Source organism: Gambusia affinis, linkage group LG21 (genome assembly GCF_019740435.1).
Source record: "Gambusia affinis linkage group LG21, SWU_Gaff_1.0, whole genome shotgun sequence".
Classification (NCBI taxonomy): domain Eukaryota; kingdom Metazoa; phylum Chordata; class Actinopteri; order Cyprinodontiformes; family Poeciliidae; genus Gambusia; species Gambusia affinis.
In genome coordinates, this window is record NC_057888.1 from 21,763,371 (window position 1) to 21,788,085 (window position 24,715).

The 24,715-nt window shown below is 38.4% G+C and overlaps 1 protein-coding gene across 1 annotated transcript in view; it reads left to right on the forward strand.

Moving 5' to 3' along the window:
• vstm2a (V-set and transmembrane domain containing 2A) overlaps positions 1-24,715 on the forward strand; it is an 89,480-nt gene that overhangs the window by 58,357 nt on the left and 6,408 nt on the right. The window contains exons 3-4 of the mRNA XM_044104369.1: positions 2,032-2,082; positions 5,680-6,016. Coding sequence (XP_043960304.1) covers positions 2,032-2,082; positions 5,680-6,016 — 388 coding nt within the window. The remainder of the gene's footprint in view (positions 1-2,031; positions 2,083-5,679; positions 6,017-24,715) is intronic.

A 24,715-nucleotide genomic window follows, 5' to 3' on the forward strand; every position in this document is an offset into this window, starting at 1 on the left:
CCCACAGTGAAAGATGTTGCTTCTGACTGATATAAGGGCCAGTTTTGTTTCCGTAAAATAAATTATATTCCATATATAGAGTCCTCCCTCCTATCTCTTCAAGACAAAAATAACATTTTTGCATCCACTTAAACAGAGCACCGACCTCCGATTATCTGGGCTATCCATGTCTATCTCTGTCTTGTCAGGGTGTCTCACTGTGTGATAGCCTGTCCCCGTCTGCCTCTGATCGGTTTGCAACTATCAACAGCCTTTCTGCCATGGTTTTCACCACCTTAACTCCCAGTCAGATGAAAATGGCTTCTAATAGTGTGCTGCAGTTTTTTTTCCATTACTGCTCATTAGTGACCTCAGTTTAATTGTTTTTAGTTACAACTTATGAGCCTCATACTTCAAGTTCAATTTTCAAAACTAAAGAAGCCTCCTAGATGAGAAGTGAAGTGTCTTTACGATAACAGCAGAAGTCCAGGTGCCTTCATTTAAAACCCAAGACATCCTGGATACCTGAGAAACTGCATTGTCTTTTGGCAAATATTTCTCATTATATCCATAATATGGTGTCTGCCCACCAACAACAGGCAACATGAGGGAAGCGTCTTGCGCAAGGACACAATGACAGAGGCAGAAAAAGAGGGGGATTCAAATGTATTCCTTGTAGTGCTGAGGAATAACTATTTCCAAAGGGAAATGTGACTCTTGTTGAGCACCCCCATGTGTTTGTGGGTACTGATGCTTTATCATGGTTCTGGTTCTGCTGGATGTCTTATTTTGTTAAAACAGAGTAATTTATCTCTACTGTGACCAGGCTCATGTCAAAGAGGGAGGGACATAACTCATTACTTAATTCAATCAGCAAGGATTCCTCAGATCAATAACTGATTAACAATGTGGTGATAAAACCAGTATGATCTGATTATATAACTTTGCATACAAACTGGTTCTTTCTGTCTTGTAGGAAAATATAAATTGAACAGTTTATCAGAGCTATAAATACAATTTTTATTTTTCTTCTTGAAATGTTACTTGTAAAATGTTACTGCCACACTGCAAATTTCACAGTTATTTAGTACACTGCAATTATTTTTCTCATAATACATGTCAGTGATGTATTTTACTGGCCATTTCCACTTCCAGTTATAATTTCTAAGATCAGGCTGATTGTTTCTACAACCTAAGCAGAAACCTTGTAAATGAATACTGAGTCTAAGCCTTGTTATTTATTCCACATTCTGCATCTCTCTCTGTCTCTCTCTTTCTCTCTCTCTCTCTCGCTCTCTGTATTTACTGATGCACAGCCTGCTAACAATGACACTATTGGAGAACTGCATGAGACCACTAGTAGCTACTGAAATCCACAATGTTACCTTCAAATAAAAGTTTTTTTTTTTTTTTTTTTTTCCTTTTTCAAAATTATAAATTATACCATTTATACTTGGTATAAATTGTATAACTAAAAACATAATAGTGCAAGGAAAATAAAATAAATATTTTTGATTTTGATTTTTTTTGTGCTGATACGATCAAACTGTGGTATCTTTTACTCTATCACTGCACACAATAAACATCTCCTTCCTGTTTCAGACATTTTGTCACATGCTTCCTTGGTTCATTGTTCCAGAAGATCCTGCCAGCAGCATAAACATATTTTAGTCTTCACACAAAGCAGTCTGTTTTACTACTTTATCCTAGTTTAAACTATTCCTTTTTTAACTTTCAATTTGCAAAAACATTTGGGAGCTGGCTTTTAATTTCCCCACAGAAGCACTCAAAGACTAAAAATAAAGCTAAAACAGTGGGAAGAGTGGCATTTACTTTTAAAAGGCAGGGCAGCGGCAACGCAGTCACTCCGTGTGCGAACTGTGTGCTGATGTCGCTTTGCAACATTTATAAGTCTCGGCAGATATATGATGCCTTTTCAGAACGCTGTCGTAGGAATCCCTTCAGTGGTTTTAGGCATGCATAAAACCTATCCTCAGCCTGTACTCAACCACTGTCGCTTTGCTAATGCTCTCTCCCTCTTTGTGTTCACAGATGGAGATGATACCAGAGCCCGATCCTGATGACGAGGGGACAAAAATAAGTGTGAGTTGAAGAACACGTCATTCACGCCACCTTGCAAACTCCCCACTTTCCCAATGCGTTGCCATTGTAAGCCGAGTTGGCAGAGATCCACTCTGAACCAACACAACAGCAGCTGATTTCCTTGAATAATACACCTTCCTCCATAGAATGGAGCTAATCAGCGAAATCAGTGGCAACGTGTTATTACTGTCAGAGTGGTTCCCTTCCTGCGCTCACACACACCAGCAACAGTTCCGCCTCTTTCCTCTGCCTTCGGTGCCTAGAGCAGCACACAGCCAACCAGTACAAGATCGTCACAGATGTGTGTGTTACAGCTTGACAGTTTACAGATGCTAATATGGAAATGTCATCATCTACTCGTGTTTTGGAGGTCTTCTTCCTTCCAATTTGATTGTTTTAGCAGCAAACTTTAGTTCTTTGGTGATTACAACCAGAACATAGTCATTGTCCAAGGTCATACATAATCATGTTATTCAGCAGCTGAGCATTCCAGCTTTGTGAAATATTGTCTTGCAAAAATTCTTTTTGTCATGTTTAAAATCTAAAATCACAGTGTGTTAGTGAAACAGAGCACCAGAAGACATCACATAATTGTAACCTTAAAGGAAAACCATAAATGTTTTGCATAGACATCTGAACATAGGCTGTCCCCTCTCAGCAACTTATAGCAGCAATGAAAGTCAACAAAATATGTCTGGGTCACGCTTCCAAATATTGAGCAATTGAAGTCGGAGCAAGAGGAATGTTGCTCCGAGAACAATGTCCCTCGAATGTTGATCTACTGGTAAAAGATCTGGTGAAGACAGTCTTTTACGAGCAATCTTTATTGCTGATAAATATGGCATAGCTGATAAATATTTATTGCTGATAAATATGGCGTAGCCATACTCCCTACTGGGTTGTTTACAGTGCAGACAATTTCTGGTAATCTTCATCGAGCTGGTGCATTATATGTTACGGCCAAACTTTAGTGGTTGAGTAATATCAAATCTGAGCATTTAAATCTTAAACAGAGTCCAGGCCTCCAGCAATCAATCATTTCTCAACAGCTGAACGTTCAGAATCTCAGCTTTCTAAGTTACATTTTCTTCTGAATATTCAAGATATGGTGGGCAAAACAGTCTGAGGATATGTGGTTTTCCAAAGGTTATTAAGAAATCTGCAACATGTCAAGGAGAAGATGCTGTGACGTTAATTTGGTGCCACAGCAATGAACCATAAAATGATAAAGAATAGAAGCACATTTCCATAGACTTTTTTCAGATTGAACTTCATACATCTTAATCCAGTTCAAAATTTATGGTGGAAAGAAAAACTGGATGAAAAGGTTCCATACCACAAAACTGACCTGTGTTTTTATTAGTCATGCCTCAAAGAGTTGAAGCTGTCAGAGAAGCCAGAGGAGGTGAACTGCTAATTGGGATGTTTGAGGTTTTTTTTTCAATAGCAGCAACTCCACGTCTTTTGCCAGGGGGTGTAAATTGCTAAAAGGGGAAAATGTATTATTTACTTGTTGTAGCAAAAGTTTTCTAGTTTGTATTACCAATAAATCATCCAGGTGTCATGGCTAAAAGAAAAAAAATATATATATCTCATCTGAAGAATAACAACCAGGGTTCCGTTCTAAAAGTTTCTTCTGCTCATTAAACCTGATTTGTTTAGCACCATGAGGTGATTCAACTGAAAATCTGGATCATTTTTCATGCTTCTATTGAAGACAAACATTAAAACCCAGATTGCTTTTCACATACTTGCTTGATTTAAAGCATCACAGCTCTGCCGATTATTTTTAATAGCTTTCATTAACTGAAATAAGGTTTTAATGAGGCAGAAAGGTAAACATACTCTTTGTGGTTCTGTGCATGAGCTGAGCAGATCTTTTGCATTTCACAGTTTTCTACAGTGAGTTTGTGCGTAGAACCCAAGGTTGTTCTGTGCAGCCTTAAGGGTGCAGGGCTCTTATTCTCTGAATTCACACACGCCTGTCCAGACAGGAATTATAAAAATAGCTGACGGCTTTGTCAGAAAGAAGGCCTTTTCACAGTCATCATGTGAAGCTTGCAAGGTTCAAACCATTGTCTTAATGAAGATTGATGGTATGGAGGATATGTAAACGACTTCTGTTTTAATTCACCTGTACAGAGCCTCAATGGAGCTTTTTAACACTGCTACATTTCACTTGAATATGAATCTCTCTGTCTAAGACAATTTGTTTGATGTCTGACAAATCAGACCTCAGACACTAGTTTAAGGTGTGGTAATGATACCTTAAACTATGGAGTTCAAAGTGCAGCCCCCAAAAGTAGACAGTATGAAATCTGGAGAAAAAGTTCTGTTTCATACAAGCAATTGTAACTATCTACAATAATTTTAGCTCCAGTTTCTAATATAAGTAGAAAGTTATTGTTTTCATTGGCTTTACAGACTAAAAGAAAATATAGTTTCCTGTGATGTTAGGAGAACCTCAGCCTTTTATAATATAGTACAGCTAAAGCAGAATAATAACTCCAAATAAGCCTTAAGATCTTAGAATAGAATATGTACCAACCTGTGTCATTATTTATTAAAAAATGTATTCAACAGAAGTAATGTGTATAAAACTAAGTCCACTCCTGGCACTTTCATTAATTAAGAGAGAAAGTAGCAGCCAAATAATCCTTTCCTGAAAATTATTCTCTCACTTATAATTAGCCAAAGTGGCTACCTCTGTTTGAAGGAGTGATGTTGGCAGTTTGCATAATGCCAAGGAGTAAAGGCATCAGCAATTGCCTTGGAAAGGGTTACAGAGATTGTAAGAGCCTTCACAATGTGGACCACAACCTGTTGGGATGTCTCTGGAACGTGCCAGGTTGTCAAGCAAACTCGAGGCTCCCAATACTTGCTGATCGGTGTTTCTCTGAGATTTTGATCCATGACTTGTGTGCTCTCCTGGGTTCCCACAATACAATGATCATGCTGTGTAGGGTCATGATAATAAGAGAAACATTTGTCCATACACTTGCAGAACTCACTAATGTGAAATTTTGCTATGTGATGTTTGTATTTCTACTTCAAATCCTTGACAACCCGTCCATGCAGGGTATGTGACCCCAATAGCATGGATTTCTGCTGACTGACTGTCCAGCCCACTGTAGTCTGCAACAAAAATAATAAAAGACCATTGCTTGTTGTTTTGTGAGAAGTCATGTTCTCAGGGAACTCCCTCAAATGTAATGGGTTATCCATTGCTTCCTAAAAGCAATGGGTGTATGACACCCCTGACGAAAGACCAAAAACCTGCAAAGGACACCTATGCAATGGATTGAATTGGCCATTGCATCATAATCGCAGGGCATATTCAGACGAGCTCTGTTTATTCTGGTCTTTTCAAACTCTAGTTCATTTCGAAAGAAAGTTCTGTTTGCTTGGAGAGATGTGAATGTGTAATCAAACTCTGACCTGGACCAAATAGGAAATGCTCTTTCACCTATAAACCTAGGTGTTGGTTCGGTTGAAGTGAACTCTGACGTAGTTTGATTGCATATGAAAACTGGGGGTCTATTGGAGTATCTTTCCACTCCAGGTTATGAAACTAGTCTCTTTCAATCTCTCTAACAGACAGTGAAGGTCCAGGGCAACGACATCTCACACAAGCTACAGATCTCCAGAGTCAGCAAGAACGACGAAGGACTCTACGAGTGTCGGGTGACCCGAGCCAACTACGGAGAGATTGTGGAGTATAAAGCCCAAGCCTGGCTTAGGGTCAATGCCACAGCCAGACCTCGACGGCCACTGCCACCTGCCAAGAAGAGCTCCCCACTGCATCTGACAGACAAGAAGCCAAGAAAGTCCACCTCACCTCTGAGCCAAGACAACATGAGTACAGACCAGAGGGTGGCCTCCACGTCCTCCTCCCACACATCCTCCAACACAGCTAAACGCTATCCCAGCTCAGGTAAGCACTTGGTGAAGACCACCCTAGTTGGAGTCCTGGTTCAACTCTGCAATCTGATGCATTTCATAGATCACATTATTGTGTTTTCAAGCATCAAACGCTGGAGGTTCATGTAAATGGCTTATAAAGGCTTGCAAGCTTTTGCCTTCAGTTAGCCTTAAAGTACACGTTGAAAATTAGACATTGAATCAATTCTTTATACTGTCTAAATGTATGTAAAACTGTTATGCTGAAAGTCATTCTTGGCTATCCCAGTAGATCAATCGATAGTCAGACATCCATTGGCAATTTTTTTGTGGACTTTGATCATATAGAAGGCAACACCATCTTTTCTGTGCCTCTTTCACAAAACCAACAAAAATAAGCTGACTCTCAGCCATGTTTGGGCGTTCATAAATCTTAAGTGGAGAGGTCTTTGTTTTCCAATATAAAGCCGACTGCACATAAACTCTGTACTGAAGATCTCCCCATATCAAAACAACGGCACAGAAATTGTGGTGTTGCTTCAAATTAAAATATACATCTCACCCTCTTACTTTTGATTTTCTTTAAGTCATGTTTACTCTTTTAAATCCTGACTGATCGCACAAAACATGTCATCACCCTGTCACTCCCGTCACCTGCAAAGCCTGCTTACCTCTACGTGAGCCAGCTGATGCAAAGTGCTGACTAAACCGCTTGAGTTAGGAGTCTAAGGGAGGGGGACCAACTTCACCATCACCATGGCAGTCCTTCATAAGTCCTTAGAGCAATGAACTTTAAAAAATATGTAGCTTTATGTTATTAAAGCTAAGGTTTAGTCAGTAGTAATAATATAATAAGTTTATGTCAGATCATGATTTCTTGGTTAATGTCAAGTTGTCATAACGAAGACATTTTGAATAATGTCAACTTTGTATTAAAAGTGTTCTGATTTACTGAATAATGCTTTATGACAACATTCATAAATATTCTTGAAGACTTACTCATGTTCATGACAGGTGTTATATCATGTTTATGAATGTGTCATGACAGTCCTATTCACAACCCATCAAATAAAGTTTTACCAATAAGGGTAAGTCTATGAGGCATGAAGACTGCAAAAAATGTTAAAAACGTGTTCAAGGTTAAGCAACAAAAAAATTATTTATGGTTGGTTTAAGTAACTAACTGAAATATAAAAGAAATGCCAACAGGACATACAGTAGCCTAGAGTTCAGTGCCTGACATTCTTAGACAAAATAATTTGTCTTACAGAGTTGTGAGCTAGAGAAACGTAGGTTGATTTTTTTTTTTCAAAATCTATCATCTTATAATTTCTTTATTCTGTTGCCTAAAGGTTTCTTCTTTGTTAGGTGCTTTCTCTCTGAAATTCCAGTTCTGTAGTTTCTGGTTGCAGTAACCCTTAAACCCAAATGATAAATATGATCTTATTAGTAGCATAGAGTAGTTTATCTTCTTGTGTTAGTGTGACTATCAGTGCACAGACAACTTGGTTTTACATGCCCAGGCATGTACAGTGTTAGAAGTGTGCCTCTTGTATTAAAGCAGCAGTCAGCATATGGCAGAGTCACCGAACAGCAGTTTATTCAATGACTGAACCCAAATGTCCACCCAATGCCACAGCTGAAGACTCACAAACCCACAGAGCAGAAATCCATGTTCATTAAGTTTGTCACTGTTGCTCAGTGGAGTATGGATCTGACATCTGTTTTCGTTCAATGTCTCCTGTGTTGCACCTTTTCTAGCTAATTGTGCTTGTTCAGAGATGTGTACCAAATCCTCATGACGACACAAACGTAACCAAAGAAAAGTCCTGGCTGCATCTAGAGTTGCTTTTTTAACATGTACATTGCTGTGAACAGATATATTCTACTTATTTATTTTTGTCACTTTTTAGTCTTTTGGCTCATTGGACAAATGTCAATATCAATTAAACAGTAAATACAAACTGCATTTTTAAAATAATTATTTCATGTATCAAAGAGAGCTATCCAAATCAGCCAGGCCCTAATATTAAAACACACCTGCCCATTAACGCTGACATCAACTGTTCCACCTTTGGTGGCGACAAGTCAAACATTTCCAGTAACTAGTAGTGAGTCTTTTTAACACTTTGACTATGTCGCCTTCATCATCTTTTTTTGTATAGTCCCTTGCTGGAGAGCTTTTGACCACTGGCCTGCTACATAATCCCAGTGCCTAGAGTTTATCTTCTAACATCTGCTCCTGTAAAGAAAGAGATTGTTGCTCCATCAATGATGGAGTTGTACAAGTTACTGAAGCCAAACCATCACACTGGACCGTTTTCTGAAATCCCTTGCTAGTTTTATGCCGGATGTAAGAGACTGCAGAAAAAGTTACACTTATGCTTCATTAGTCCAAACAATATATTCTCCAAACCTTTGGGCATCGTCGAGATGCTTTTTCTTTCTTAAATCAAATTTATGATTGCATTTTTACTCTTTTTGCTGAGCAGTGTTTTCTCTTTTGTTTTTTTGTTTTTACCAGGAGTTCCATGTGGTTCGGAATTATTTATTTTGTTAAGGTGGCTTTGGAATAACTTTCAGAGACCATGAACTCCTGGGAAGGTTCCAGAACAGGTGTTTCACATTTTTGGATAATGGCTTTCACTGCTTTTCAGGAATTCCCAAATTCTTTAGATTGTAGCTCATGAATGAATTCCACTCTGACCTGCATGACCTGGGTAATTCATGGCTTAACAAGAGCGGATTGCTTTTTAACATTGGGCCATGTAGGGGGGGAAGAGCTGTCTTTCGTTCAGTTTAAAGACTCATCATTACTATCATTTTTCAAAGCTCTAGTTTGTATTTACTACAAGTTGTATTGAAAATGCAACAGATAAATTCAACCATCATTCCATAAATGTATGGTTCTATCTGAGATCCATGCCCATTTAAAGTTTTAACTGATCTGGTCAAAGAAACCAACCAACCTCCTCCTCCATTCCATCTTCAGTCTCTATGGGATTCAGGTTTGAGCATTGGTCAGCTCTAAATTAATCTGCTCCCTCTCAATTATGCCATGAATTTGTAGTATCTGTTCCTGTTCTAAATTCATTGCCTACTTCACCTCCTCTCCCTTGATGCTGGTGAAGAGTCTTTACTGTTACTGTCTGAGGCAGTAAATGGCTGGGCCAGCTGTGATTAATACATGTTTACCCTCAATATTAGATGACAATTTCCCCCAGTTCTTTTTAACACAGACTGATTGCATTCATTGCTGCTCTTACCTACCTCATTGCTTTATATCATATTTATGCTGGAATATAGCATTCTGGAAGGATAAAAATTACTGAGTTTCAGCTCTGGACTATGTAAAGAACAGTGAATGAAACAGTTTTGACTGATTTGCAGTTATTGGGTTCTATGAAAGAACCTGTGAAGCCTTAAGGTCTTCATGTTCTCTACATGCAGATGTATCCACAAACATTCCAATACTCTGTATAATTTCATTGCTTGCAACATCAATGTTAGCTTTGTCCAAATTATTATTAGTAGTATATGATGCAACAAATTATAATTGAACATGATGAATGCAAATGTTCACGTCTGTAAAATGGAAAAACAGATAATCAGGTCAGTACTTCGCCCCTGTGGAGCCTTGTGGATCCTACATGTAACAAAAATGGTTGGAAAATATGAGGAAAACAAATACTGCTACAACTATATAGAATCCACTTGTTAGGAAACTCAGCTAATGTAGGCTGTTTCAGAGGCATTATAAACCATTAATTAACTCTCAAAGGTACATTTTAAATAGTCTTTTTGATGCATAATACAGCAATGGCTAAAAGCGTCAACACTTAAAACTGAAAAAGGTGAAAAGCACACATCTGCTCCAGACAGCCCTAACTGCAGTCATTTTTGTGATTTAATTGTACAGTTTGTGCCTTTTTTTTCGAATACATTATAACTCCTGTTTATGAATAGATTGTGAAAAAAAAATATATATCACTAGCCTTAAAAAAAAGCTTATGAGCATTTTCTTTGTTTAGTTGAGCCACTGACTAAAGGTTACAGATGTATGTCTTCTTTGAAAACGAGACCTTTCACATTGATTTGAGGAAGTCTGTTATCTAAAAATAGCTATTTCTAATTTTGTGTTTAAATGATATTTTTTTATGCCAGAATAACTCGGCTAATAGTTTTCAATATTGGTTAAATTTAATTAAATAAGGTACTTTTTAAAGATTTTAAGCAGTTAATATGTTACTTGTAGTAGACAACTTTTGTTATTTTTGATTTTGGATAAATTCAGATTAGTTTGTTTAAAGGTTATAACTAGTTCAGATTGGCCAAAGGGCAAAGCAGAACTCTGTTTTTTTATAACAACTCCAGTCTCATAAACCTCAGACTGGTTAATGCGAAAGCTTCATTTTGAGCTTTAACACTGTCAGCATGTTTGGTAGTTATTTACAAGGGAGCAGATAATTATTTACACAGAAAATAGAGATAGAGCGCCATGTGCCCCCAAGAGTTAGGATGTAAATCTGTGATTTAGACTTGACTTGGACTCAAGCCACAGAAACACTTCAGCCTTGATTTGGACTTGGCCTCAACAGGGGAGCAGCTACGTATTTTCAGGGATGCATTAAGACACATTATAGTGTGGTTGGTCATATAATTTACACATCCAAAAACAGCTGTTACAGAAAATGCTGTGAAGAAATTATTTTTCTGTCATCATTTAGCGACCCCTTTAGTGCAGTGCCCCTATGCACCACGTATACTACAACCCCATCTTTGCTCCACTGAGTCTCCTTAGACTTGAGGATCGACTTAAGTCTCATAAGTAGACTTAATTTCATGTAATGAGCCGAAAATAACTCAGTGAGTGGAAAACATTTGAGTAAATGATTAATGTCAATCTAGTGTAAACAAATGACTGGTTATGTTAATGTTGCACACAGAACACATGGCTCTCTGAAGAGATGGATAGAGTATCCAAAAATTGTGGCACTAACTAAGACAAAGCGTAGCGGTTTAGAAACCTACTCTAGTAAGTATTAAAGTATTTGGTAAAAAGTCTTCTCAGGTACTCTACTCATTAAATATTTAAAAATTACATCATCATATGGACCAATATATAACATCAAGTGGAAATGTTGTTAATGTTGGACCAAAATTAGAATAATTTATATAAATAACAAAATCAGTCAAAATATATTTTTTTTCCAACTCAGTTTCTTTCAATAAAAAAAATTCTGAAAGTTTATCAAAAGTTGTAGGTGTGTCTGTGTCTGGTGGGGTTTTGGTTAAAATATGTTTGTTTTTCATTCAGTGGGTAGAAAATCCAGAAATGTTACTCATGTAAGAGCAGAAATATTATAAGAAAGTAACTCAAGTAAAAGCACAAAGTGCAATGTGCAAAAATACTCCTAAAAGTACATTTTTTTTTTTTTTTTTTTTTTCCCCCAAAAGGTGTAATTGAGTAAAAATAACTAGTTACTACCTAAGTCTGGGTTTCTGCAATATTTGTCAGTAAATTGAGTTCATTAAGGCTTTAAAGTTTGTATGTTTTTATTTTTTGCTAGTCAGAAATCAGCTCTGACATGTGTTGCACATAATCAGCAGTTGAAGGGTGCATTTGATTTATTAGCCATGATAGTTTGGAAACTGTTGTTTCATGATGCCGCTCAAACTTAACCTTCTCTTGCTGCTAAGCTAGCATTATTACATGCACTTTTGCTTTTTCAAATACAAGCAATTCTTCATTTGAATCATTTAAAGAGATGACATTGGCGGGTTTTAACTTAGTCCTACAATTGTTCTTTGAACATAAATGCATGTTTAACTTTATGTGGCTTGTAAAATGGGAAACTGCAGAGCCGACATGTTTTGGATGCTCCAGATTTTCTCCTACGTTTGCATTCATGCCTTGAAAGAGAAGATCTATTTTTTGAATCATTAGCAGCACGTATTCCCTGCACGCCCGCTCACATTTTACCCTCAGGGGGATTTGAATTCAATGCCCTGTCATTTCTCTGACTATCCACCTGTGTTGTAATTGAGCAGCTCTTTCTCAGCTTTAACTGCCAATCATCTCCCTACGGGTCAGACGGTTCGGACTGATTCAGCCCTACTCTGGGGCATGATAGCCGCGCGCACCCTGCAGCAAAACACAGGAAGATATTACTTGCCACTGAATAGAAGTAGAAAGTTGAATAATCCCCAGGGCTGCAGAGCCGGAGATTATGAGGCAGCTAAATTATGCTGACATCTGTGTTGCGGTGAGTCCTCGGCGTAGTGTGTCTGACAGAGATAAATGCCTCTCTGTGACTGCTCAAGCAGCCCTAGCAACCACCTCGGAGTTTCAGAAAGGTGCTGCAGCTGAGGGGCACAGGGTTCTGTTAGCGCCCCACTCGCGTTTGAAGCTGGCCAACAACAATAGGTAAATGGCCTGAGATGAAATTAAACCGAGGAGAGAGAGAGCAGATATTTTCTTTTTCCGCATTGCTGCATCTGTAAACACCAAGGCGTTTTCCGGATGGGGAGGAATGGGAGCGTGGCCGCCACAGCGTCTCCTGCAGCAGCAGCAGAGCGGCTCGTTCACAGCTAACTCCCCACCAGTGTGTCAGCTGTTGTTAGATCACAGTTTGGCCTCCATCGTTCCTGGCAGTGTTGTTCCCTCTAAAGCTCAGAGGTGACCTCAGATGAATGCGGGGAAAAGAGGAACGAAAACTGTCCCCCAAGTCATGTTCGTCTATCCACCTCTGAGGCCAGCCTGATCCCCCGCTTGGAAGAAAAACAAATTTGGAGTAAGTTTCCAGAATAGCAAAAAAAAAAAAAGAGAGATACTGACCTTGTTTTAAAGAAAAAAAAAACAACCTTTTTTTCAGTGTGTCATTTCAATAGATGGAGAGCAGCAGCTGAAATGTTCATGGTTACACTGATGTTGATCAAGGATAAGAACGCATGGGTCTTACAGGGATCCTTCCCAACACATCATCAATGTCCTGTGTTCATGCAGACCTGCCTAACATCAATTAGTGAGCAGCAGGATGAAAGCTCTCCTCTGATACCTTCAATAATGTTTTGGAATAAAACTGTAGCATTCTCATTTTACAATAAAGCTAAGAAATTCTTTACTATTAACCTAAATTTCATATATTCAGTTCAAAGTTTAGCAATAGTCACGGCTTTGTGTTGTAATTCACTTGTAAAACAGTCAATATTTCTTTTCCTCTGAGTTCCTGGACTCAACTCAATTACCTGGACCAATTGGTACCGGGCCCCATAAGAAATAATTAAATATATTTGTTCTATGTATTGAGTCTGGAGGGGCTTGTATTTTGAAAATCCTAAACCGGATGCTGTCGGTTACGTCTTGCGCGCCAACATGCAGCAGAATGAGTAAGAAACAACAGCATCGGTCTTGATCCTTACAGTGCGTGGTCCGCTCTACTGAAAAAGGTTGGGGACCACTGATTTAAAGGACCCGACTTTCATTGACCAGAAGGGACCCTTTTACATACATACCCCTCGTTTTCAATGTCTAAAAAGTGGTCAAATGAACCTTAAGAGAAGAAGGCAACAAAATAATCAGTTGTTCTGTTACCTGAGTGTAACTGAGAGATATTAAAACACATTTCTTAAATGTTCAACAAAAAAAAGATTTTAATATTATCAAATCGAGGACTACACGTTTTCCTTGGTTTTTTTCAGGGTTGCCGCTTGCAGATTTGCCTGTGTAAATCTGTAGGTTCCATGCATAGCTTGTTTTAGCATCACAGGCTGCCCAGATTTTTATGCCATATTTGCCTGGCTTGCTGGGCATGTATTGCCAGAACGTGCATCTTCCTCGGAAAGGGAGAAAACGTTCATCCACTGTCACCTCTGGCCCTGGGTTGAACATCAGTGGAAGGAGTTGCACCCATTTCTCCCAAACATCCCTGATGGGAGCAAGCTTGTCAGATTTTGCTCTGGTGTCTCGATTGTCAAATCTGAGGACTCTTGAGATCATCTGAAAGGTCCGAAGAGACATTGTTGCCCTGAAAATATTTCTGCCCGTTGATGCATCCCAGAGACTCTCAGTTACCTCATTGCTGGATCTGTAAACTCCAGCAAGGAGGAGAACACCAATGTAGGCATCCAGGTACGTCTCATCAATGTCTTTCCATGTGTTGCCATGGACTTTTTTCCCCTCAAGGTTTGTCATAGCAATTTTGACTGTTTTTTTAGTGACAATGGCAAAAAAGATCAAACCACGTCTTGATGTCACTTACTCTTCTCACAGCAAACCTCCTGACCCCAGGGGTCATTTTGATGATGTTTGCAGCAGCTGACCTTCCATGCACATCAGGAGGAACTGTACTCCAACGGATGTTGCCACGTTTGGATTGGAATGATTCAATATAATCAGAAATTTTAACCGGGTCACAAATGACCCGAACACCACAAAAGTCATTTTTATCCGTTTATCCGTTCCCTAACTCAGCCTCTGTCAGACTGACCCAGGGCAGCTGTGGCTACTACCCAGTAGCTTACCACCAGCAGTGTGTGAATGTGTGTGTGTGATGGGTGAATGATTGAGATTAGTGTGAAACGCTATGGGTTTCTTGATGTACTTGATAAAGCGCTATTCAAGTACAGGCTATTTACCATTTAATATGTTTTTCATGTACACCACTTTATATTTTATTTTTTACCAAAATATTTTTATTGAGATTTTAAAAATACAATCATGCATCAGTCTGATTAAGTTCCCTTTATAGTTATTATATGACAGTAATTCTTTTTTCTCAGGTCAGAGAAATGAAAATAAAAATGAAAAGTTAAAATAACCAAAACAGAAACAAAAAAGCCTCTCCACAGCCTCTCCAAACAGGAATAATTGAGCACTTACAAACACATTGGATACAGTTTTACACGTCTATCCAGCATGGCGCATTGAAAGAGTCCAACAAGCCCTCTGAAAGGGCTTGTTGGACTTTATTAAGTCCTTAATAAAGTTAATGAAATAACCCCAAATCCTCTGAAAAAAAAAATATATATATATATATATATTGTTTGGATTTCCTAATAATCCAAACAATTATTAGGCCCTTCTCATGGCAAATTAAAACATCTGTTTTAACCACTGTATGGCGTTAGGTCTCCTGACATTTTTTCACGATAAAGCTATATATATATATATATATATATATATATATATATATATATATATATATATATATATATATATATATATATATATATATATATATTGCAGATAATAGGCTTATGAACATAAAAGTACATTTTGATTTGGTTAAAAATATGCTATGAATAAAAAAACTCAGGGTATACAATTTTTAATTTTATTAAATGTCAAGTAACCACTTAGTAGCTGCAACATATAAATAATTATGAAATGGATGAGAAATGGGTGCTTTTCCTTTTATTACTACTGATTATAAAAGATGAGTTGGCACTATGCAGCTCTCTCCTTGATGGCCTGAAAATGTCATTAGTGTCTCATTTGTCCAGAGTGCTTATTTCAATAGCCGCCTTTTAAAAATCCATCCAAATGTGGTTTCTTGTTTTGCCTTTAATCAATATATTCATTCTCCCTCTGTCTGTAGTCATTCTTTCATACAGCTGAACTTTGTGAAGTGAAGAGATTAAAGTGTGTTTCTGGTCAAACAATCTAATATCTGCTGAGGACTTCTGCGGCTCCTTCAGGGTTATCAGTTCATGCTTGGCTATTGCTAATATACTGCCTTCTAATTTCTTGATCTTTAAAAAGTAGTAATCTGTCTTTTTTTTTTTTTTTTTTTACTGGTGCCTCAAGGTGCAATGCTGCTTTTTTGTTGTTTTTCTTAAGGAAGGACTGTTGTTAATGCTGCCTTAAAGGGGCTGCTGCTTTCCTCTAGTTGTCATTGGGCGATGGGCAGGTTGACCCTACAGGTCACCAGTCCGTCACTGGGTCAGGAAGCATAAATAGTTTGTTGTTGTGGTAATCTTCAATAATGAAATTTAAATTAATTCCTAGTAGCATATTTTTGACAAATCTATAACAATGGATCTTTTTTGTGAAGTGCCTGTGTTGTATGTTGCAAATTGGCGCTGTATGTAACCTAATTTAATTTACAAGAAAATGAAAGTGGCCATAAGTGGTCAAATAGTAGAGTATTGTCATATATGATTTTAACTTGACCTATTGAAACAACACAATGTTTCTTGTTGCAGTGAAGATTTTTTTTTTATCCTGTCAGCTAGTGGGTACGGATTTCCCTTTAGACCTGCTCTTGGTTTTAGATCAGTTGCTGCTCCATTTGGCATTCACATTTGCATCCAAAGCACACCAGACTTCACTATTATGGTCTGCATCAGAGTTCAATTACTCATTCACACTTCCCCAAATGAACCGAACTCTATAGCCAAAACTAGAGTTGGATTAAAGTGGACCAAACAAGGCTGGTGTGAATGCAGCCTACATGAACGCCAATGGGCTCAAGGTAGGGGACCATTGCTCTAAGTCATTTATGATTTTAAAAGCAACTAAAGTAGCCTTTTTACATTTGCTTTTGATTAACTGATTCAATGTACTGATGTTTGGTTTTATTCTTCCTCTATAGGCCTGCAGAACCTTATGATCTACATCTTGAAAGATGCTATATAAATATGGTTTTACATACTTTACTGTCTTACTTTAGCTCCCTGTTGAGACCTTGTCACAGTGACTAAAAACAGTTGGTTGTATTAGCATTAATTTGAAATTGCTTTTCAGAGTGAAAGACACGAAGCTATGAATCATTTGTTAGTACTGGAAGTATAATTAGGTGCTGACAATGTTAACATTCATTTCTGTTTTCTCTTATCAAATCTAATAAAAAAGCTTGCCAAAATTGGAGCTGTTATTTTAGCTAAAAACATTGCTGTCTCATCCTGTGAACTGGATGTATAGTTCCACCCTTTGTTGTTTCTGAAGCTGTTTGTTTTCTCCTTTAATTGGCTTATAGGCAGTGTCTGTATGCCATGCAGAGACACAGACTCTCTGTCACAGGCTGTCTTAAAAGTTTTAAAAGCAGAAGGATTTTCTCTATCAGGTGTTGGCGTGCAAATACAAATGAACTGAATTTGGACAGTAAGAGGAATGGAGATGAGAGTGATGAAAAGGGGTCATAAAAGGGAACAAATACACAAAGGATGAATCTATGGAGAAGATGAAGTGAAGATCAATGGATTATTAAGGGCTTGGCTTTAAAGCTGCAAAAAAAATCATTGTTATGTTGTCTGTATCACACAAGCTGCTGGTGATTATTTTTAGGTCCGCTCTATTCCTCACTGGTCTGACATTACATTTAGGCCTACCTGTCACAACCTGTCACAGATGAACTACCTGGATGCTCAGTAATAACATCCACTTTCATATACAGTAAGCACTCAGACACCCTGAGAAACATGGCTGGGGCGCGCACTCAGTCACTTTGAGACCGCATCACTCGACAAGCCAATCAGACAGCAACTTTTATGAAAGATCCGCCAGGCAAGTAAATAAGCAATTCAGTGAGAGTGTCAGCAGAGCAGCCAGCCAGCCGGTGATCAGCAGCAGTAGATGGAGGTGGCATGGAGCCAGTTGGAACTCTCGGTGGAGGTGCTGCCGTGTTCCACCTCTCTGGCTCGCTGAACCCCAGCCGTCTCGGCTGGCCCTGCAATCGATATTTGCATCGGCGTTTCCATAGCCAAAAAAGCGTTTTGGCAGAACACTGAGTGGTGCGTTGGGTTGACGAAGACGGCCGTTCAGCTTGCACCAACAGCGCTGAATCAGGCGGACGCTCTTCCTCATTACTCCTGAGCAGAGTTCCTGCACGGGTGGGAGGAAAACTCAAAGAGCGCCGGGCGCAGGCGTCTTTTAAAAGCGAAACGTTTCAGGGTTCGGCTTCCTGTCAGGTTCTTTGACAATGAGCCGTGAATTTCTTCCACGGCTTCTGAAGAGAGTGACCTTGTCAAATAAACTGTGAGAACGAGTGGGAGGAGGAGGCTTTCAGCTGCTGTTATGGATAAATGACAAATGGACAAAAAAACCTCTCTTCAGACGGAGTTTTTGCTTTTTGACGGCTGTGTTCCTGGACTACTCTTGCCTTTTTCCCCCTCCACATGCTCTCTAATTAAAATGCACAGCAGTGTACCAAAGTGCAACAATAACTCATTAATATTCTTCCAAAAATAGTTTTGGAGCTGGAGTTTTACCTTTTGGGCATGATCACTGGTTCGGTTTGTTTGGAGATGAGAAACAGCTCATGCAAAGGACAAACAAATCCAGAACGGGATTTGATTTTTAAAGGTTTTGTTTCCTAACATGTCTGGAGGATCAGAGAGAAGACAAGAATCTAAACGCAACCAGCAGATGAACTAAGAGTTTGAGTTAACAGTGAAATCTACTCATTGCTCTGTAAGCAATTAAACCAAACCAGCAAAACATTCAGACTTTCCCCCAAACAGTGATGAGGAAAGCCAGAAGTAATTATACTGAGGGGAGTCCACAGCCCAGAGGACAGACAGAACCGACCAGGAATGGTTGCTCTTTAGATTTCTTCTTTTATAAGTGTAATAAAGAACCACCTGCCAACATGATATAAATCTCAGGTTCTATTTTTACCTGTTGAGCGTTTTGTTTGTTCCCATTTTTATTGTTTGTTATAGGCTACTTGTCTGAGTACACACTGTTTTGTTATGTGTTTTTATGTATTTCTAGGCAATGAATCTGTTCAATCAATCAATCTAACTTGTATTCTTTCCATATCTGCCTTTGGAACCTTTGTAACTTGACTTCCCTTCATCTGCAATTCTCTTTACACTTGAATTTGGGAGCCTACAAGTTGCATTATGCAACTTTTATTTAAAAATATGTATTTAATCTATTTGTTAAAACTGTCACCATGTCATGACGGCTTCTTATAAGTCTGTGAAAAGATTGATCTCTTCCACCTTGTCCCTGATGCTGTCTGAAGAAATGCACCACTCCTGACCAAGAATAACCAATCAGAACCAGGAGGAGGGGCTTAGTTCTAGTATACTTGTTGCTAAATGGGTTAATTGCAGAGGAGCAACTCATTGTTCCAGGCAAACTATTTATTTTTGTGTTTGCCCCTGACAGAAAAATGTAAGGTGACACATTTTGTGCCTTTGGTTCCACAATGAAGGATTATTTTATGCTGTCTACAAAAAGTATTCATGATCAATTAAATTTGGCCAGAGTGCACTGACTGTGTGTCAAGTGATTCTATAAAGACAGTGGTGTCTGGAGGGTCCATTCATTGGTTCATCAGTATTCCTGAATATCATTATGAAGATGAAATACTCCAACCAATAAGATAAAAGGTAACTGAAAAGTATCAGTCAGGACATGGAGACAAAACTTCTCTAAGGCTCTGAGCATTCATGGAGTTGAGTTAAACCACCATAAAGACATGGGAGGAGTGTGGTCCTTGTGTAAATCTGACTAAATGAGGGCATCCTCACAACCTGTACAAGAAGGAGACTAATGAAAGAGGTCACCATGTTACCATGACTACACTAAAGGAGTTCCATACTTCAGCAGCTGAGATGGAGAGACTCTGCAGATGACAACTGCCGGTTCTTCACCAGTCAGAACTTTATGGGAGAGAGGCATTGAGAAAACCACTGTTGAAGAAAAGTCAGATCACATTTTGCCAAAAGGCATGTGGGAGACATGAGCTTTCTTTTTCATCCTGAGGATGTTTTGTTTTTTCACAGTCATTCATGACCTTTTTAGTGAACTCGTAAATTTGCCTTGAGGAAAAGCAATGACTGACCTTGTGAGAGAAAACACCTTCTATCTGTCACACATCTTCACTTTGGACTGTGATGCAAGGACGTATGGGAAGCCATTTTAAACAATTTAAAAGCTTCAAGGTAAAGACACTACCAGTTCGGCATCACTCTCTAGACATCCCGGCCGTCCCATTCGGCCAGAGAACCCTTGACAACTGAGCTTTTATTTTGAAGGGACTAAAACAAAAATGCTTTACAGTCATGCATCTTCATGTGACAGACACCCTGGAAATTGGTGGAGAGAAGAGCAGAGCAGATTTTCAGCAGAGACACACAGAGAGAGGTCTGATGAGGCAGAAATTTGCAGAGTAATTGGCAGCAGGATCAGTTCCTTGGAGCGTGCTAGAAGACTGACAGGAAAAACACACCAGAGGAGACATGGAAAGCAAAATGGAAACATGGCTTGATACAACCCAGTATTGATTTGTGCACTGGTAGGTAATTCTGTTTTTGCAAGAGTGGATGTGAAAATGATTTTTATATAGAAATCTTGTAATATGGCATCACTAGTAGATTGTTTGTGTTTTGAGGGAAAACTAAAACTACAATAGTAATATTTCCTTGTTCTTTTTTTTCCTGTTAAACATGTAAATGTACATAAAAAAATGGAATTCATTCTTACAATTATCCAACAAATGTACATGCTGGAAGAAATCAGAATGCATTTTTAATTACTTAGTCAGACCACCTTTAGGAATCAATAACAATCACTGCAACATAATCAACTGATGTACAAAGCTAAATACAAGTCCACAGGAACACAATATATTTTTTGTCACTAGCAAGTCAAAGAAATGATCATTAAAAATAAATAAAGCAGATTGTCATATTTATCAATATACATTAGAACTCGTACTTCTCTGGTATGTCACACTCTTGGAATTGTTATTGCAGTTTTGATTTCTGTACTCATTTAAGCTCTGATGCTGATCAAAACCGCAAGCTCTGGTACGTCTACAAATAGGTCTCAGTTTGGTTGAAGTGAACTCCACTGTGTTGTGAATGAATATGTGGACAAATCACAAAAACACAACAATGCCATCACTCTGATTGATACGACTGTGACTGTGATCAAATAAGCCTGCCATTACCTTTACAGGTCAAAAGTAGAAAATAATGTAAATACTGCAACACAAAATGTACGAGTTCAATTAAAGATTTTGGCTTTTATATTTAATACCAACAAGGAAGAATGAAGTAGGAAAGAAGATCTAAAGTTCTCCTGAATTTCTAGAAATACTGGAGATTGAAGACAAGAAGCCCTTCCATTTTACATATATCATTTGGTTCCTCTGTTACAGAAACACAGTCTATGGTAGGTGCTTTAGTTCACAAAAGGAGGACATTTCTTTTGGGAAAATATATGGACAGCATAACTGGAAAGGCTGAAAAACTGACAGAATGGAGCTGCTTGTGCTTTAGAGAGTCCGCTTATAATTCCAAATTGCTTTGGGACGTGCTTCTCAAAGCATAGAGATTCTTAAAAGGAGCTGGCCGATGGACAGAAAGTCTATGGAAATGCAAGGCTCTAAACTGCAACAAACTTTTCTCTGAGAGAGAATGCTGAGTTCTGAAAATGTTTGGTAAAAGTAGTGAGCCAGAGGCATGGAGGTCAAGATGAAAGAATAACAACCAAGACTGCAAAGTCAAAAAGAAAGCTGAAAGAGATTCCATTGGCCATAAGGACCCTTCACAGCACTGCAAAACAGAATGAAAGATCTTTGTTCTGCTTCTATAGCTGTTGATAAAGCTTCTGGTGAATTAATCAGGAGAGGGGAGAAAAGTGGTGTACTGTCAGTCATACCAAGACTCTTAATTGGTTGTACATCTTGCACAGTGTTTGATAGTAGACTGTGTGGCTTACAAAATGAAAGATTACCGATTGTGTTAATTGTATCTCACTAAGATGTATTTGATTGTGCTACACTGTCTGTGCCAAGAAACTCACACACTCCAATATTTTGCTGGCCTGTCTTTGACTTTGACTATGGGATGTATTCACTGTGACATTGTCTCAATAAGGTTTTTGCTTATTCATTTCCTGCCAAAGTAGTATTAATTTTTCTTCAAAGTATGGTACAGTTATAATGCTCTCCACACTATTATCCACATTCTAAAATGTCTTATTAGGCACAGAGCCCGGACCCTGTGTTGTGGGCGACCCATGCATGAAAATGAAGTCAAATTTTCTGAAGCACTCTGGCCCAATTCAAGGATTTCTGGCTTTGTTATTTTGGAATATGGCTGATCTGGACACACAAAATACACTGATGGAATAACCTGGTCGTTCACGCCATTCAGGAAGTCTGCTGACTTGATGCTTTGGACTCATAGTGTTGCTGAAGCTGAAACTGACCAACTGACCCCAGATCATATGACTGCTCCTACAGGTTTATACAGTAGACACTTCCCAGCATGGGTGCATCACTTCATCTTTCTTTCTTCTCACCTTGATGCATCACTCTGTAAGAGGGTAAATCTGAACTCTCCTCAGATGTTTTCTTTGATTAAAGCATTCAGATAAGTTGACCCTTCTTAAACAGACTAACATCTTCTCCATGGCACAGGTTGGCTCTTTCCAATGAGAAGTCGGGGATAAATAACTTGTTGCCAGTTGAAGTTTTTATCCAATGGAAGTCTCTTTCCTATTTACTTCATCTTTAGACTCTCAGGCTCCATGTAGACGAACACAGATATTGAGCTGCAGATTATGGTCCACCTTAATCTCCTAACCATAATCTGCTATTATGCATAATATTCTGCTAAGATGCATAAAGTGTCATTTTAGTTAAATAAATATATATATATATATATATATATATATATATATATATATATATATATATATATATATATATATCAAAAATGTTAATCTTAAAATTTATGTAATCAAAAATAGATTGAAAAATTTTAACTAAAGCACACACTGCTACATTATTTACCATGTTAGCTTGCACTTTCATTCTCAGTCAGTGACACAGTGATTAGATGTAACATTTTGTCAATTTACTTTAAAGTGCTAAGACTTCATCTTTCTCCTAGTTGATAATACAAGGAGAAAGTATTATCAGCTTTCTCCTAGTAAAGTTGATAATACTGAACAGATAGATAATAGATCTACATGCATTTATGTGTCAGAAGAAGCTCTGAGAGGTGGAAGGGAAACTCCAGTTTTTAACAGTCTGATCGATATCAACTTAGGTTATAGAGATCTGAGACAAAGAACATAGCTCCAAGCAATCAGGCTTTGCCCTTTGAACATAATGAGATATCTGTAGACTTCCAAAGAATAATTATTAACATTTAGCAAAGATTTTAATGACACAAAGCAGATCACCCAGGGTTCCTTAGCTTAGCAAGTTGCCACAAGCACTCTGAACATTTATACAAATATAAATCTATATTTGTTTAGTCTAATGTCATGTTTTGATGGCTGACTATGCAGAAGGAGGGGCTTATCCAGAGTCATACATTGAAAAACTGCCACTGACTGTAGGAAACCCAAATTTAGATTTAGGGTTTGTTCTTTGCTGTCCTCAGATTCACAGCTAAATGTGATGTTAGGCTATGTTTGGTCGACCAGCTGGCTCTCCAGCATGGTGCTGCTGCTCCTTGGATCCCCTCAAACCAAATGAGATGTGATTTTGAGGAATATGCTATTAAAGCCTTCTGTCTCTGTAGGAACTTCACTCCTCCTTTCTCCCCCCACTCCTTTTTTTCCCAAATCCAGACAATCCAAAGCTGGAACACGGAGAGAAATGTGTCCCCATGGACGTCCTCTTAAAACAACTGCCCAGAAATGTTGCAAATGTCTAGATGACTTTCATAAATATTAAATGTCTTCTTTTTTAAGATCCTATCTGGAATGACACAACATGCTTTTTGTTCTTTGTTCTAAATGCACTTTTTATCTTTGCTCTCTTTCCTTTCTAAGACTGTTCTGGCCCATGTGAGCAGTCTCCTGGTGAGAAAGTTTAGTCAGGACTGTTTGCGTTGTGTTGAGGTAGAAGCAGCAGGTCTATGACCACACCAAACTATTAGAACAGATGAAAATTATTAAACAACAGTTCTATTCTGGATCTAAAGTCACAATCTTGTTGGAATGTCTCTTTAGTTTGTTCTGTTGCCTCTCTTTGAATATATTTAGAGCTCTTTATGTCTGTTCGAGGGTCAGTTGTCTTTCTTGGTACTGTTGACCGTCCTAATCCCCCCTGGATATTTTTGCATCTCTTTATAGTCAGCTGATTCATGCTCTAACATGTTAACAGCCGCTTTAATCAAGTCAAGTGGAACAGGCCCGGGATGGCTGACCCTTGGACCTCTGTGCGGCTGCAGTCATTACACACATTAAGTATTAAATGTTCACTCACTCTCTGTTAATTTCAACTCAGAGAATACATGAGTACCCCTGTTGTTACGCAACAGACTTCTTCCCATCTATTATGTGAAAAAGCTTTTAATGAAAAAATTAGAAAAAGCCGAGACAGGTTTCTAGAAAAAATACTTTCAAGGTTTTACAGGTATAATGTAGAAATGTTCACCATACATCCTTAAAAACAGTGTAATCCATAATACACACGAGTACCCTTACAGGGTACGTTCAGAATAACTAGGGTAGCCATGAGCTACTCACAGGATACTTCCAGAATATTCTGAAAGTAACCTTTTAGGGTTCGTTTGAAGTAGTTATTGGAAATAGTTGGGGTACTTCCTGGATACTTCCAGGTAGTTACAAGTTTTCATCGTACTTATAGGTGACATCCAATACACGCACAGGGAACAGCTAGAACAGCTTTACAAATGCTTAAAATTGTTTATTTTAATGCCACCAACTCTGGCATTGTTGGTGGCATTGTGATGATATGGGACTACTTTGCTGTCTCAGATTCTCTGCTCAAGCAAGTACCATGATAATATT